This window comes from Scyliorhinus canicula, chromosome 3, assembly GCF_902713615.1.
Source record: "Scyliorhinus canicula chromosome 3, sScyCan1.1, whole genome shotgun sequence".
Lineage (NCBI taxonomy): Eukaryota > Metazoa > Chordata > Chondrichthyes > Carcharhiniformes > Scyliorhinidae > Scyliorhinus > Scyliorhinus canicula.
This window is the reverse complement of record NC_052148.1, coordinates 203,137,181-203,151,527: the sequence shown is the minus strand read 5'-3', so window position 1 is coordinate 203,151,527 and position 14,347 is coordinate 203,137,181. Positions and strand designations below refer to the sequence as shown.

Sequence of the window (14,347 nt, the reverse complement as noted above, 5' to 3'; positions counted from 1 at the left end):
TGCTAATTGCAGTCGCCAGAGAGAACAAAGGATGTGAACAGCCAAACAGCAGAGAAACTAACATCAGAGGGTAAACTGTGACAGATTTAGATGTGTGTGTGTGTGTGTGTGTGTGGGGGGGGGGGGGAAGGGGGGGGCCACAAAGGTGAGAAAAGGTAAGGAAAGGGGGAATAAGATATGGGGGGTTAAATATATATAAAATATATAGAAAGAAAGACAACAACGTCAGATGATTAACTCTACCCCACCTCGACCCCTTTGTTTCCAAACCATTTCATTTTAACTGCCTTTTACCATTTATTTCTTTCTTGTTTTTCAGTCAGGTCTGTGGGGAAGTATCCTTTCCTCACAAGTTTACAAATAACAACAAATGTTGGGGTCTGGTCCAGTATCTTACCATTACTTCAACATTTGCAGCGGACACAAAACTTGGAAGTATGGCGGACCGGGGGGCCCGGAGGAGGGCTTCGACGGGCCCGGAGGGAGGTCGGCGACGGGCCCGGAGGGAGGTCGGCGACGGGCCCGGAGGGAGGTCGGCGACGGGCCCCGACACGGTCGGCGACGGGCCCGGAGGGAGGACGGCGACGGGCCCGGAGGGAGGTCGGCGACGGGCCCGGAGGGAGGTCGGCGACGGGCCCGGAGGGAGGTCGGCGACGGGCCCGGAGGGAGGACGGCGACGGGCCCGGAGGGAGGACGGCGACGGGCCCGGAGGGAGGACGGCGACGGGCCCGGAGGGAGGTCGGCGACGGGCCCCGACACGGTCGGCGACGGGCCCGGAGGGAGGTCGGCGACGGGCCCGGAGGGAGGTCGGCGACGGGCCCGGAGGGAGGTCGGCGACGGGCCCGGAGGGAGGTCGGCGACGGGCCCGGAGGGAGGTCGGCGACGGGCCCGGAGGGAGGTCGGCGACGGGCCCGGAGGGAGGACGGCGACGGGCCCGGAGGGAGGACGGCGACGGGCCCGGAGGGAGGTCGGCGACGGGCCCCGACACGGTCGGCGACGGGCCCGGAGGGAGGTCGGCGACGGGCCCGGAGGGAGGTCGGCGACGGGCCCGGAGGGAGGTCGGCGACGGGCCCGGAGGGAGGACGGCGACGGGCCCGGAGGGAGGACGGCGACGGGCCCGGAGGGAGGACGGCGACGGGCCCGGAGGGAGGACGGCGACGGGCCCGGAGGGAGGACGGCGACGGGCCCGGAGGGAGGACGGCGACGGGCCCGGACGAGGTCGGCGACGGGCCCGGAGGGAGGTCGGCGACGGGCCCGGTGGGAGGTCGGCGACGGGCCCGGTGGGAGGACGGCGACGGGCCCGGAGGGAGGACGGCGACGGGCCCGGACGAGGTCGGCAACGGGCCCGGACACGGTCGGCGACGGGCCCCGACACGGTCGGCGACGGGCCCCGACACGGTCGGCGACGGGCCCCGACACGGTCGGCGACGGGCCCCGACACGGTCGGCAACGGGCCCCGACACGGTCGGCAACGGGCCCCGACACGGTCGGCAACGGGCCCCGACACGGTCGGCGACGGGCCCGGACGATGTCGGCGACGGGCCCGGACGATGTCGGCGACGGGCCCGGACGAGGTCGGCGACGGGCCCCGACACGGTCGGCGACGGGCCGGACGGTGACTGACTTGGACGAAGACGGTGATGGATTCAGATGAGGATAGTGATTGTCTTCGGGACATACTCCAACTGGTGGAATGAGATGGGGGGGGGGGGGACACGGCAGTTGAAACGTAATTCAAATAAGTGGGTAATGGTACATTTTGGTGGGAAGAATGAGGAAAGGTAATATAAAATTTAAACGTAAAATTATAAAGGCGGTATGGAAACAGAGACGGCGGGGGTGGATACATGTGCACAGATCACTGAAGGTGACAGGGCAGGTTGAGAATGTGGTTATAAGGGCATATATGATCCTTGGCTTTATAAACAGAAACAGAACGTACAAAAGATAGGAAGTTATGATGAACCCTGCTAAACAATAGCTCAACTGTAGTTTGAATGTCCAATTCTGGGGAGGGAGGATGTGAACGCTATAAGGTGGGTGCAGAAGAGATTCCAGAGAATAATTCCAGGGTTAGAGGACGCCAGATACAGGGATAGGTTGGGGCTGTTCTCCTTGGTGAAGAGTTGAGAGGAGATTTGATCGAGCTGTTGAAAATCAGCTCAATCAAGGGTTGAGAACTAGAGTGCACCAATTTAATGAGACTGGCAAAAAAAGCAATAGTGACATGAGGGGAGATATTTTTTATGCAGCAAGTGACTAGGATTTGGAATGCAGTGCTGGGTGTGTGCTGAATGCAGATACAATAGAGGTTTTCAAAACAGAATTGGATTAACGCCTTATGGGAACAAAGATGGAGGGCTATGGGCAAAGCTATGGGATTGAGAATAACAAAGTCGCTCTTGCAGAGTTTGCAAGGACATAACCGGTGCAAAGGGCTCCTTCTATCCTGTGTTCTACAATATCAAGCAATATGGTTTATCAGATATTAAATGACTGCTGAGATACAGGTCTGTAGGCATCTAAATGAACAGCAGAACACGCCAGGAGCTAAAGGCCTACTTCTATCCCAATGCTATAATACAATTATATACAGCATACTGTATATTTCATTCTAACTTAATATGAAGAGAATGCCATGTTCAGCTATCCTGTGAAGTTTTTTTGGGCACAAATGAACTAAGAAACAAAGCAGCCACAACTAATCATCACAATACAAGGCTACACATACATAGCCAAAAAGGCAAAACCAGAAATGCTGCACAAATAAATCTGGCTTTAAATGAAACTGAAGTACATGGGCTGATTTCTGCTCTGAAACCAGCCATTGTGAATCGGGTGACAGGAGCCCTATTCGCAACGGCTGGTATCGGAGCAAAAATCAGTGGACACCAATTGTCTATTCCTGCTCCAATCTCACCTTTTGACATTTTGCCATCATGATTCACACTCCTGCCTCACAGCACTGGGTAATTCAACAAAAATAATTCAGTCTGCGAAACGGCATGAGCCAAGGTGTCTCATGAAATTTAAATGCATCTACAATGGTTCATACAAAGTGGCATTTTACATAAACTGCCCCAAAGTCAGTAAAATATTCAGGCACTGAAGGTGTATGGTATAGTGATAGGTGTATGGTATAGGGATAGCCTAGATTTTATGATTAACAGATGCCTGGATTGACCTGTGAAGTTTGAAATGTATTCACCTGGCAAAAAATGGGACAGCAATGATGCCAAAATCAGAGTGAAAGCCATTCCACCCTCAAACTCAGAGTGAAAGCCATTTTGTCCGCATCCACCATCTTAACTTTCGAGGCAATCACACTGCAGAAGAATTTGGATTCTGATGATTACCATAATAGCTTCTTATCATTAATCAAGTGTGGGTCAACACAAGTCTTTTTCTTAAATGTTTTCCTTTTAATTTTCTTGTTCAAGTTCACGACCGCTGAGCTCTGAGAGCTCAGACCTGTGGGGAAATAGCTGCCGATTACAGCAATGGAATGGCCCCACATTACTTGGTAGATAACGGAATTATAGAGAACACAAGCTGAAAGTGGACTCTCAAAATTTTCAGACATGGTGCAGCAGAGGTTTGCCAGGCTTTGCAACAATTCATGCATCTGCTGCACCTTTGTCCTTCTAGTGTTGGAGGTCTCGGGTTGAGAAAGAGCCTTGGCGATAATACACACTGCGGCCATTGTGCACAGATGTTGGAGGGATTGAAAGTTTAAAGCTGATGGATGGGGTGCTAATCAAGCGGGTTGCTTTGTTCTCGATGGTTTTGAGGTTTGAGTGTTGTTGGAGCTGCACTTATGCAGGCAAGAGGAGAGTTTTCCATCACACGCCTGACTTCTGCCTTATCGGTGGTGGACAAGCTTTAGAGAATCAAGAGGGAGGATGATTCCTAACCTTTTACCTGCTCTCGTAGACACAGTATTAATATATGGCTAGTCCAGTTCAGTTTCTGGTCAATGATGATCCTAAAGATGTTGAAGATCTGGAGTTCAATGTGAATGCCTTTATAAGTCAAGAGCTGATAGATTCTCTCACTCTCTCTCGTTGGAGGTGGTCACTGTCTGACATTTATTTGGCATGAATGTTACTTGCTACTTATCAACCCGAAGCTGAATAAAATCCAGCTTTTGCTGCGGATAGACATGGACTACTTCAGTATCGGAGTTATGAAAATGGTCCTGAATATTGCACATCCCCATCAGCCACGAGACAGGGTGGAAGTGACCGAAAGAGAGGGTGAGTATGGGGAACAGAGTGAGAGACAAAGTGAGTGTGGAGACAGTGAGAGAGAAGGGAGTGTGGGGGACAGAGTGAAAGAGGGTGAGGGGAACAGTGAGATAGAGGGTGAAGGGTACATAGAGTAAGAGAGAGCATGATGGGGGCCGAGTGAGAGTGAAAACGAGTGTATGAGAGAGGGGGACAGAATGAGACAGAGAGGGAGGAGACAGAATGAAGGAGGGTGACTCGGGCATGGAAAGAGACAGAGGGATGGAGGGATGGAGGGAGGAGAGATTGAAAAAAAAGTCAGAGAATAAGCAAGGAAGTTGATGAAAGGCTGAGAAAGAACATGCAGATGTGGGGCTTTTCGTAACTATGCAAGCTGAGAATGAGCAGGTTGCCGAGCTGGTCATTTGAAAGGAAGTGGTTTTTCTTTGAAGAAATGTAATGCACTGGGGCAGAAGTGGGTGGTGATGCTATGGACAGGTTATACATATAACAGAGTGGAAACACTAAAACGTGTATTTGCTCTGACTGATATAGACAGGTCACTGAGGCACTTGCAGCCCACATCCAGTGCCCGAGAATGACGCTGTGATGTCAACAGTGTCGGTAACCTCCTTCTATGTCTGATGCATATTTTACTTGAGTGACCTCTAGCCACCATATGGGAAGAGTCCCTCTGCTGGCTCACCATAGGAACTAATACCGTGATAGATTAAGCTGCTTTCCCCAACTCATTCTTCACCTCTATCACTCAGATTAAGCTGCTCTCCCCGACTCATTCTTCACCTCTATCACTCAGTTCAGACAGAATAAAACATGAATGCAACTTCCCTTGAAAAGGCAGGTTTATACTTTAAATACCGAGCAGATGACCCACAGGAAATCCTGGCCTCAAAGTGGCAGATAGCCCGTCACTGCTGCCACTGCTTTGCTCAAATGTCAGTCATATTGAAATGAGGTCTGGACCTCATAATGATGACTTCAGGTGGGTGATCTGCCTGCTGCCATCATCAACTCCTCAAAACCGAATGATAACATCAAAATTGAAAAAGTCAATGTACTTGGATATTCCGAACTTCCCTCTTACATTTTAGAGTTGCAATTGCAAGAGGGAAGCACAAACATTTAAACAGATGGATTTTACCAGTGCCTCCAAAGTGCCAACAACCTGCATTTATATAGTACCATTAATACAGTGGTGAAATGTCCCAAAGCAAAGCAACATAATCAGACAAAAACTGACACCGAGCTACAGAAGGAAATATCATGGCAGATGACCAAAACCTTGGCCAGAGATAGGTATTAAAGGAGTGCATGAAAAAGAGATGGAGAGTGCATGAACTTCAGGGAGGGATAGCCAAAGCAACTGAAAGGACAACCGCCAATGGTGGGTTGATTAAAACTGGGAATGTGTGGTGAAGCACAGATACTTGAGGGTTTTAGGGCGAGAAGAGATTAGACATTAGGAGGGGCCAGACCAGGGAAGAACCTGAAAATAAGAACAAGAATTCTAAAATTGAGGTATTGCCAGGTCAGGACCCAACACAGGAGTAATGAGTGAACAGGTCTGGTGCAAGTTAGGATATGGGTAGGATGAGCTCAAACTTCTGGAAGGTGCAAGGTGAGATAGAACATAGAACATAGAACAGTACAGCACAGAACAGGCCCTTCGGCCCTCGATGTTGTGCCGAGCAATGATCACCCTACTTAAACCCATGTAACCCGTATACCCGTAACCCAACAATCCCCCCATTAACCTTACACTATGGGCAATTTAGCATGGCCAATCCACCTAACCTGCACATCTTTGGACTGTGGGAGGAAACCGGAGCACCCGGAGGAAACCCACGCACACACGGGGAGGACGTGCAGACTCCACACAGACAGTGACCCAGCCGGGAATCGAACCTGGGACCCTGGAGCTGTGAAGCATTGATGCTAACCACCATGCTACCGTGAGGCCCCAATGTTGGCTAGTAGAGTACTGGCATCTCCAAAAGCAGTAAATATGGTCAATAAAGGTAAAGGTTAACATTTTCCACATTAGGGTTTGGTCAGTACATCCCTCGACTACTTGTAAATCTTGACTCCTGAAATGACTGTCGGCCCAAATGTGTTGTGGACACCAGCAAAACATAGGCTAGGTTTCCCAGCACTGGAATAAAATACACATTGACTGGAATGATATTACAGAACCATGCCTTGAAACTACTTTTATATTGTTTTTTGATTCAGATTCACAAGTCCAGAATCTATTTTAATAAATTCATTGGCAATAGGCAGAGCCAACAAGTTTGTCAACCAGGCTTTGAAAATCCAGCATAAACTCCTGCTGCTGTCTCACAGATACTGGGTTCTGAGAATTTGAATTACAATATAATAGCAACTCAATAAATGTGTCTGTTAAATCCAGTGATCCATTCATTGGATAAGCTTCAGCTACAAACCCTCTCAAGTTCTAACTGAAGTAGAACTCTGCAATGTAACTACACAGAAGACAGCCATTCTAGATGGAAATCTCCCCACTTGCTTGGATGAGTGCAGCTAGTAAAATTAATTCCTCTCCACTAGGGAGCAGAGTGGTGCAGCGGAAGTGTGCTGGGCTCATAACCCAGAGGTCGATGGATCAAAACAACTCTCTGCTAGTTATATTTTTCCGGGGGGCATGATAGCACAGTGATTAGCATTGTTGCTTCACAGCTCCAGGGTCCCAGGTTCGATTCCCGGCTTGGGTCACTGTCTGTGTGGAGTCTGCATGTTCTCCCCGTGTCTGCGTGGGTTTCCTCCGGGTGGTCCAGTTTCCTCCCATAAGTCCTGAAAGATGTGGGGTGGAATTCTCCGCAAGGCCCGACGCCGTCATGAAACCTGGAGTGTTTCACGGCGGCGTCGGAGGCCGCTCCTCGCCCCCTATTCTTCACCCCCGGGGGGCTAGGAGTGGCGTGTCGTAAATCTCGGCCGCCGGGCCTTGTCGCTGGCATCAAAGCCCAGCGCGCCGAGAATGACGTGGCGGTAGCGCCTAATGACATCAGCCGCGCATGCGCAGGTTGGCCGGCGCCAACCCGCGCATGCGCGGTTGCCGTCTTCCCCTCCGCTGCCTGCAAGACGTGGCGACTTTATCTTGCGGGGCGGCAGAGGGGAAAGAGTGCGTCCCTTTGAGACGGTGGGCACCGATCGCGGGCCAGTCCCCTCCCGAGCACGGCCGTGGTGCTCACTCCCCTCTCCGCCCCCACAAGCCACAAACGAGCCTTTGGCGCCATGTTCACGCCGGCAGCGACCAGGTGTGGTTGCTGCCAGCATGAACCGGTCAGGAATGGCAGGCCGCTCGGCCCATCCGGGCTGGAGAATCGCGGGTCGCGGTGAAAAACGGCGACTCGCGATTCTCCAAGCGGCGTGTCGCAAAACGCGACACGCCATTTTGAGGGTGGGGGGGGGGGGGGGGGGGGGGGGTGGGAGAATCGCGGGGTGGGGCCAGAGCGGCCCTCCCGCCATTCTCCCACCCGGCCTGGGCAGCGGAGAATCGCGCACGCGCTGTCAGGTGAATTGGACATACTGAATTCTCCCTCCGTGTACCCGAACAGGCACCGGAATGTGGTGACTAGGGGATTTTCACAACTTCATTGCAGTGTTAATGTAAGCCTACTTGTGACAATAAAGATTATCATATTATTTTACTAGCTAATAGCAGAAGCAGTGTACATCTACAAGATGCACCACAGCAAATCGCCAAGGCCCGCTTTACAGCACCTTCCAAACCCACAACCGTGACCACTTGGAAGAAAACCACCACCACATGCAAGTGATTATTATTCTGTCTTGAAACTAAATTGCTGTTTCTCACTGTCACTGGTTCACAACCTGGCTGGGACACTCTTCCTAACAGAACTGTGCCTGTACCAACAATGCACAATTAGAAATGGTAATAAGGGATGGTCTTGCCAGAGATGCTTACATCAGACAAACAAAAGATAACTCATTTAGACTGGATTCAATGCCTGTATTATCACATCTCAAATATATCATATGTACACAGCAAATTAGAGAGAAAGGAGTCAAGATTGGGTTAATTAACCACAAATGTGCAAAGGGAAAATCAAGCTTTTGGCAATCAATGAAATCTGGGCACTACTTCCAATTTCCAGGAAGCTAATCTTGGTTTAAAACAGAAATTCTAAGTCCCAATCTCAAACAGTGTAGCTGCAGAATCCCAGAGAACACACAACCAAAACCTTGTGCAGGAATGGGTGAGATTTGGAAATAAATTAGTAAACTTGATGAGCAAAAGTAATATTCTCTGGTAAATGCAGAGTTGAAGAGGCATTTTCTGCAGTCCCACATCTCGGCCAGTAGGTGGTGGTGGTGACTGAAAATAATACAAAATTTTGGGGTCTCTGAAATGCTCTTCAGAAGGACAAATATTTTTATCTTCGCAGGTTTGAATTCAGACCATGCATATGATCAAATTTATCTCAAAGTAAAATCAAAATCACGGAAACCTCATTTAATAACTTTGATTTGTAACTAACTCCACAAAACTTATGTTGTTTGGTATATATTTGTCATTTGCAGGTGATTCACATTTACCAAACAAAATCAGCTATAAATATCCACATTTGATTTTGCAGTTTATTTGACTTTTATTTAAAATACACTTTGCGAGATGGGGTCGTTAATTTATTTGCTGTCTGTAGACTCAAAACAACAGACAAAACGTCCTAGCAGTGACACCTAAAAAATTAGGTGCAAATCCACTGAAGCTATAACACAGGACAGCAGAAACATATTGTAGACAGCTAAGCGATTTCACAACCATAACTCTACAGCCACGAATGGTGAGAGGCAATGAGACCACCACCTGGAGGATGAGGAGGAGGCTTGATTGTCAATGATGGGAAGCCCAACACACCAGTGCAAAAGAAAAGACATCTTCAACCATAGAACATTCAGTGCAGAAGGAGGCCATTCGGCCCATTGAGTCTGCACTGACCCATTTAAGCCCTCACTTCCACCCTATCCCTGTAACCCAATAACCCCTCCTAACTTTTTTGGACACTAAGGGCAATTTAGCATGGTCAATCCACCTAACTTACACGTCTTTGAACTGTGGGAGGAAACCGGAGCACCCGGATGGAAACCCACGCAGACACAGGGAGAATATACAGACTCCCCACAGACAGTGACCCAGCAGGGAATCGAACCTGGGGCCCTGGCGCTGTGAAGCCATAATGCTAATCACTTGCGCTACCGTGCTGCCCACCATTTTCAGCCAGAAATGCCAAGTCAATGACGCAAATCAACCTGCTCCTGATGTTCCCACGATAAGAGATGACAATCTTTGGCCAATTCAATTCACTCCACGAGCTATCAAGAAAAGGTTGAAGGCACCGTGTAATCAAAGGCAATGGGCGTTGTCAACCTCCCACCAGTAGTGAGGAATTATGCTCCAGAACTAACCACACACCTCTCCAAAATGTTCCAGTATAGATATAAGATTGGCAACTACCCACCCAGGTATGCCCTAGCGCAAAATGCAGGACAAATCCACTCCAGAAAAGTACCAGCCATCAACCTACGCTTGATCATCAACAAGTGATGGAAGGTGTCGTCAACAGTGGTATCATGCAGCATTTACACAGCAATAACATGCTCACCAATACTCAGTTAAAGTTCCATCAGAGTCAGTCATTCAGCTCCAGACCTTATTACAGCCTTGGTTCAAACATGGACAAAAGACCTGAATTCCAGAGGTGATTTGAGAGTAGATGTCCTTGACATCAAAGAAGCATTTCAGCAAGTAGGAATCAAGGAGTTGATGAAAAATTGAAGTCAAGGGGAAACAGAATGAAAACTCCTCACTGGTTGGAGTTACACCCAACAAGGGGCTGTTTAGCACAGGGCTAAATCGCTGGCTTTGAAAGCAGACCAAGCAGGCCAACAGCACGGTTCGATTCCCGTAACAGCCTCCCCGAACAGGCGCTGGAATGTGGCGACTAGGGGCTTTTCACAGTAACTTCATTGAAGCCTACTCGTGACAATAAGCGATTTTCACTTTCACAAAGGAAGATGGTTGTGGCTGTTGGATGCCAGACATCTCGGCCCCAAGATATTGCTGTAGGAGTTCCACAGGGAGTGTCCTAGGTCCAACCACCTTCAGCCTATTCAATGGTCTTCTCTCCAACATAAGATCTGAAGTGGTGATGTTCACTGATAATTGCAGTGCTGTCCCATTTGTAATTCCTCACATACTGAAGCAGTCATGTCCATTTGGACAACATTCAGTTTTGGATTGTAAGTGCAAGTAATACACAATGATCATCTTCAACGAGAGAGAATGCAACCACTGCCCTTGACATTCAACTACATTACCAACTGAATCCCCCCACTATGAACATACTGGAGCTGCCACTGACCAGAGGTTTCACTGGATCAGCCATACGAATACTGCAGGTCAACAGCTGAGAATTCTGCAGCTGAGAATTCTGCAGTGACCAACTCACCTCCCAACTCTCCAAAGCCTGTCCACTATCTACAAGGCACAAGTAATGAATGCAATGGAATACTTCCCACTTTGCTGGAAAGGGTAGCTCCAACAACACACTGGACGTTCAACACTATCCAGGACAATAATAATAATTGCTTATTGTCACAAGTAGGCTTCAATGAAGTTACTGTGACAAAGCAGCTCACTTCAGTGGCATCCCATTTACCACCTTAAACATCCATTCCCTCCACCATCAATGCAGGGGCAGCAGTGTGTACCATTAAGATGCACTGCTGCAACTCCCCAAGGTTCCCTCCGCAGCATCTTCTAAACTCTTGATCTCTGTCACCTAGAAGAACAAGGGCAGCATGCACATGGAAACACCAACACCTTCAAGTTCCCCTCCAGGTCACACTGTCATGGTCACTGGTTCAAAATCCTGGAACCCCATCCCTAACAGCACTATGGATGTGCCTACACCACAAGGACTGCAGCAGTTCGAGGCAGCAGCTTCTCAAATAAACTTACCTCTCTACATGTAGCATCCTCATTGTCTGAGGGTTGCTAACCATGGCTCAATGATGCAGTGATATCACAACAGCATAAGTAGGCCCCAAGAAGTAAATCAGCCAGTAAAGGATAGAACTGACACCATTCAATGTTATTAAGCACCGCGCTCCATACACACGCTCCCCGTGTTTGCGTCAGTTTCACCCCCACAACCCAAAGATGTGCAGGTTAGGTGGATAAATTGTCCTTCATTGGAAAAAAAATAATCAGCTACTCTAAATTTTTTTTAAAAAGTTACTCAGTACTGTAACGATTAACTATATATGTGCAGGCTCCAGAAATTGCTGTCAGTATCAGAGGGGTAACAAGGGTGAACGCTGTCTTGAGTACCGCAAAATCCAGGCCTTCAAACTTTAAAACAGTGTCCACCTCTTGGTTTTACCTGCTCATTCCTTTCTCCTTCATTTGCTGCCACTTGTGCCGTAAATCCAAACCCAGCTCAGAATCTACCTTCCAGGATGAGGATTCCAGAGAAAGACTATCGTGCCAGTGCACAGCAGCTGAAAAACACAGAAATGAATTTAATAAACAAAGTCTCATATTTGAAAGTACCAGATAAAAGTTGAATATTGGTGGCAGTACTGAGAGGTTTCTTGTTATTCTAGTCAAAGGAATAACTATACCTCAACATTTCACGTGGAATGAAAAACAGGTAGTGCTCGACTTTGCGACATTCGACTTATGACGAACACCATTTACATCATTTATAAATCGAAACTCAATTTCGACTTTGTCGATTTTGACTCTACAGTGCAGCACAAACATGTTCATAGGTGCGCATTGACGATCTGCGTCACTCATCTGTATGATTGGACAGGTCGGAGCGTATTTTTAAAATAAATTTAGAGTATCCAATTGTTTTTCTTTCCAATTAAGGGGCAATTTAGCATGGCCAATACACCTACCCTGCTCATCTTTTGGGTTGTGGGGATAAGACCCACACAGACACGGGGAGAATGTGCAAATTCCACACGGACAGTGACCCAGGGCCGGGGTCGAGCCTGGGACCTCGGCGCTGTGGGGCAGCAGTGCTAACCACTGCGTCATTGTGCTGCCCGCAGGTGAGTGTCTTTATTAGGTTGGAAACAAGTGTTTTATTCTGTTGAACGTTTTTGGCACAACTGTCGTGATTTAATGTATTTACGCGTTTATGTTGTATTTAATATACGTTGACTCACAGAAGTTCAAGGTTAAACAGGCAACTGAAGGTGATCGATGGCTTCATTACAGCCCCCAAACTAACCGAGGAACTTGTGTTAAAGGTGTGCAGGCATCAACAGTTGCCTCAGTGACTTGTCAGGGCAAGAGTTGGGAGCATTTAACATCACTGGCCACCCCATGAATAATTTCCAGCCTTGGTTCAGGAACCAATCACCTGTTTATATGGCAAAATCGGTTCAGAGTTACAACTTCTTGATTTACAATGGGCTTTTCGAGAACCAATTGCGCTATAAGTCTGAGACTGTGTGTATTGTGTACTATTTACAAGAAAAGTTACAGGTGTTCTACCAAATATACATCATACATTGTTTTAATAGCACAATTTTGTGGGATATGCTGACGACAGGCATGACATATTAAAATGCCTCTCACCTTAAATCATTATTTTCTAAATTGGAAGCACGCAGTGTTATTTACAAATGTATTCAAATTGACTACTCGTCATCTAATCACACAAAAGGTAACGTAAAGTCACCATAGTCCCAGATGACCATAGGCTGTTTTCCCTTTAAGGGGGAGAGCTGACTGAGGATCACCACATCTCAGGCAAGGAGCAAGGTTGAGAAGGCAGGGCCTTCATGAATAACCTCAGCCGGTACGGGAATTGAACCCACGCTGTTTGGTCTTGCTCTGCATCACAAACTAGCTGTCCAGCCAACTGAGCCATACAGACAGCAAAAGAGGTGCTGCCTGAACCTGTGGTGAATGCATGCTGTTTGACCCATCTAGCTGCGGTTCAGATTCATTGCCTGAGTAAGTTTTACTGGATTAATTTCACATAGAAACAATGCTTTGATGTTTTTTTAGATGTGGAAAAACCCAAGCCAGGAAAAGCACAACAAACAGCTATTGCTCTCTCAATTATACAAATATGCTTTGATTTTTGAAGGAGAGCTATGCACTGCTCATGTCGTAAAACCGCAATTATCAAAGACAGCTTAAGAAAATAAATAATAAAGAACTCATTGCGTAATATCTTGTCTTGCACCTGCGAAATGGATTCAAGAAATACATTACGCCTAGATAGCGAGTGTCTGAATCTCCTGATTCCACAACTCTTCCAGACTTCGCCCATGGCATTTCAGGCAGCTGTAGTCCACTGGCTTTTGACTTAATGTTGCTTCCTGACTTAGTAGAAACACTGAATTCCACTGTCAAGTCACTGCAGTATTGACGGCAATCTGTCAGCAGACCATCACACCTGACTGAACAGCTGAAAGTAAATTGCAGCAACAAATTGCCTCTGCTTTAATGTTCTATCTGTTTGGAGGGTCAACTGTCAGAAGATAGGAGCCTGCCTGCAAATCCAGAAGAAAATAAGTACGATCTGATCTATCAATGACTTTGCTGGCTCGAACAGAGAAGGGGCAAAAGTGGGCAACAATCAGGTCAGAGTCCACCCCCACCCACCAAAATCAACATAAATATAGTATTGAAACATGTACATCATTCTGTTCTTACCTTTTGCCCCTAGATAACAATATATACCACACTGCAGAACTGCATCAGAATACGCATTCCCCTGTTCACAAAAAGTAAAACTATTTTAACAGATTATATACTCAAGGTAAGAAATGGGTAAATAATAGTATAAAAATATTTTAAAACCAATGTTTCATGATTTCACTTCTAGTGCTTCTTAGCAGCATTAATTAAGAAGATTCAGTGAGGGTAGTCATTGACTTATTAACATATTACATGAATTGGGTAGGAGAAAAATCTGCATTAGGAATAAGGTAGCAAAAGGCAGTTTCCAAATTGTTAGTGACGCTTCAGTCGCAGAGCACAGTGTATGGAAGGGAAATCCACATTCCAGTGGCTTGGCCCAGTGGCA

At 47.7% G+C, this 14,347-nt stretch overlaps 1 protein-coding gene across 2 annotated transcripts in view; it reads right to left on the bottom strand.

The window, feature by feature from the left end:
• tmem131l (transmembrane 131 like) overlaps positions 1-14,347 on the bottom strand; it is a 209,914-nt gene that overhangs the window by 82,889 nt on the left and 112,678 nt on the right. For both annotated transcript variants that reach the window (XM_038792026.1, XM_038792027.1), the window contains 2 exons: positions 13,975-14,035; positions 11,675-11,792 (listed from right to left, as the gene is read on the bottom strand). In XM_038792026.1, coding sequence (XP_038647954.1) covers positions 11,675-11,792; positions 13,975-14,035 — 179 coding nt within the window. The remainder of the gene's footprint in view (positions 1-11,674; positions 11,793-13,974; positions 14,036-14,347) is intronic.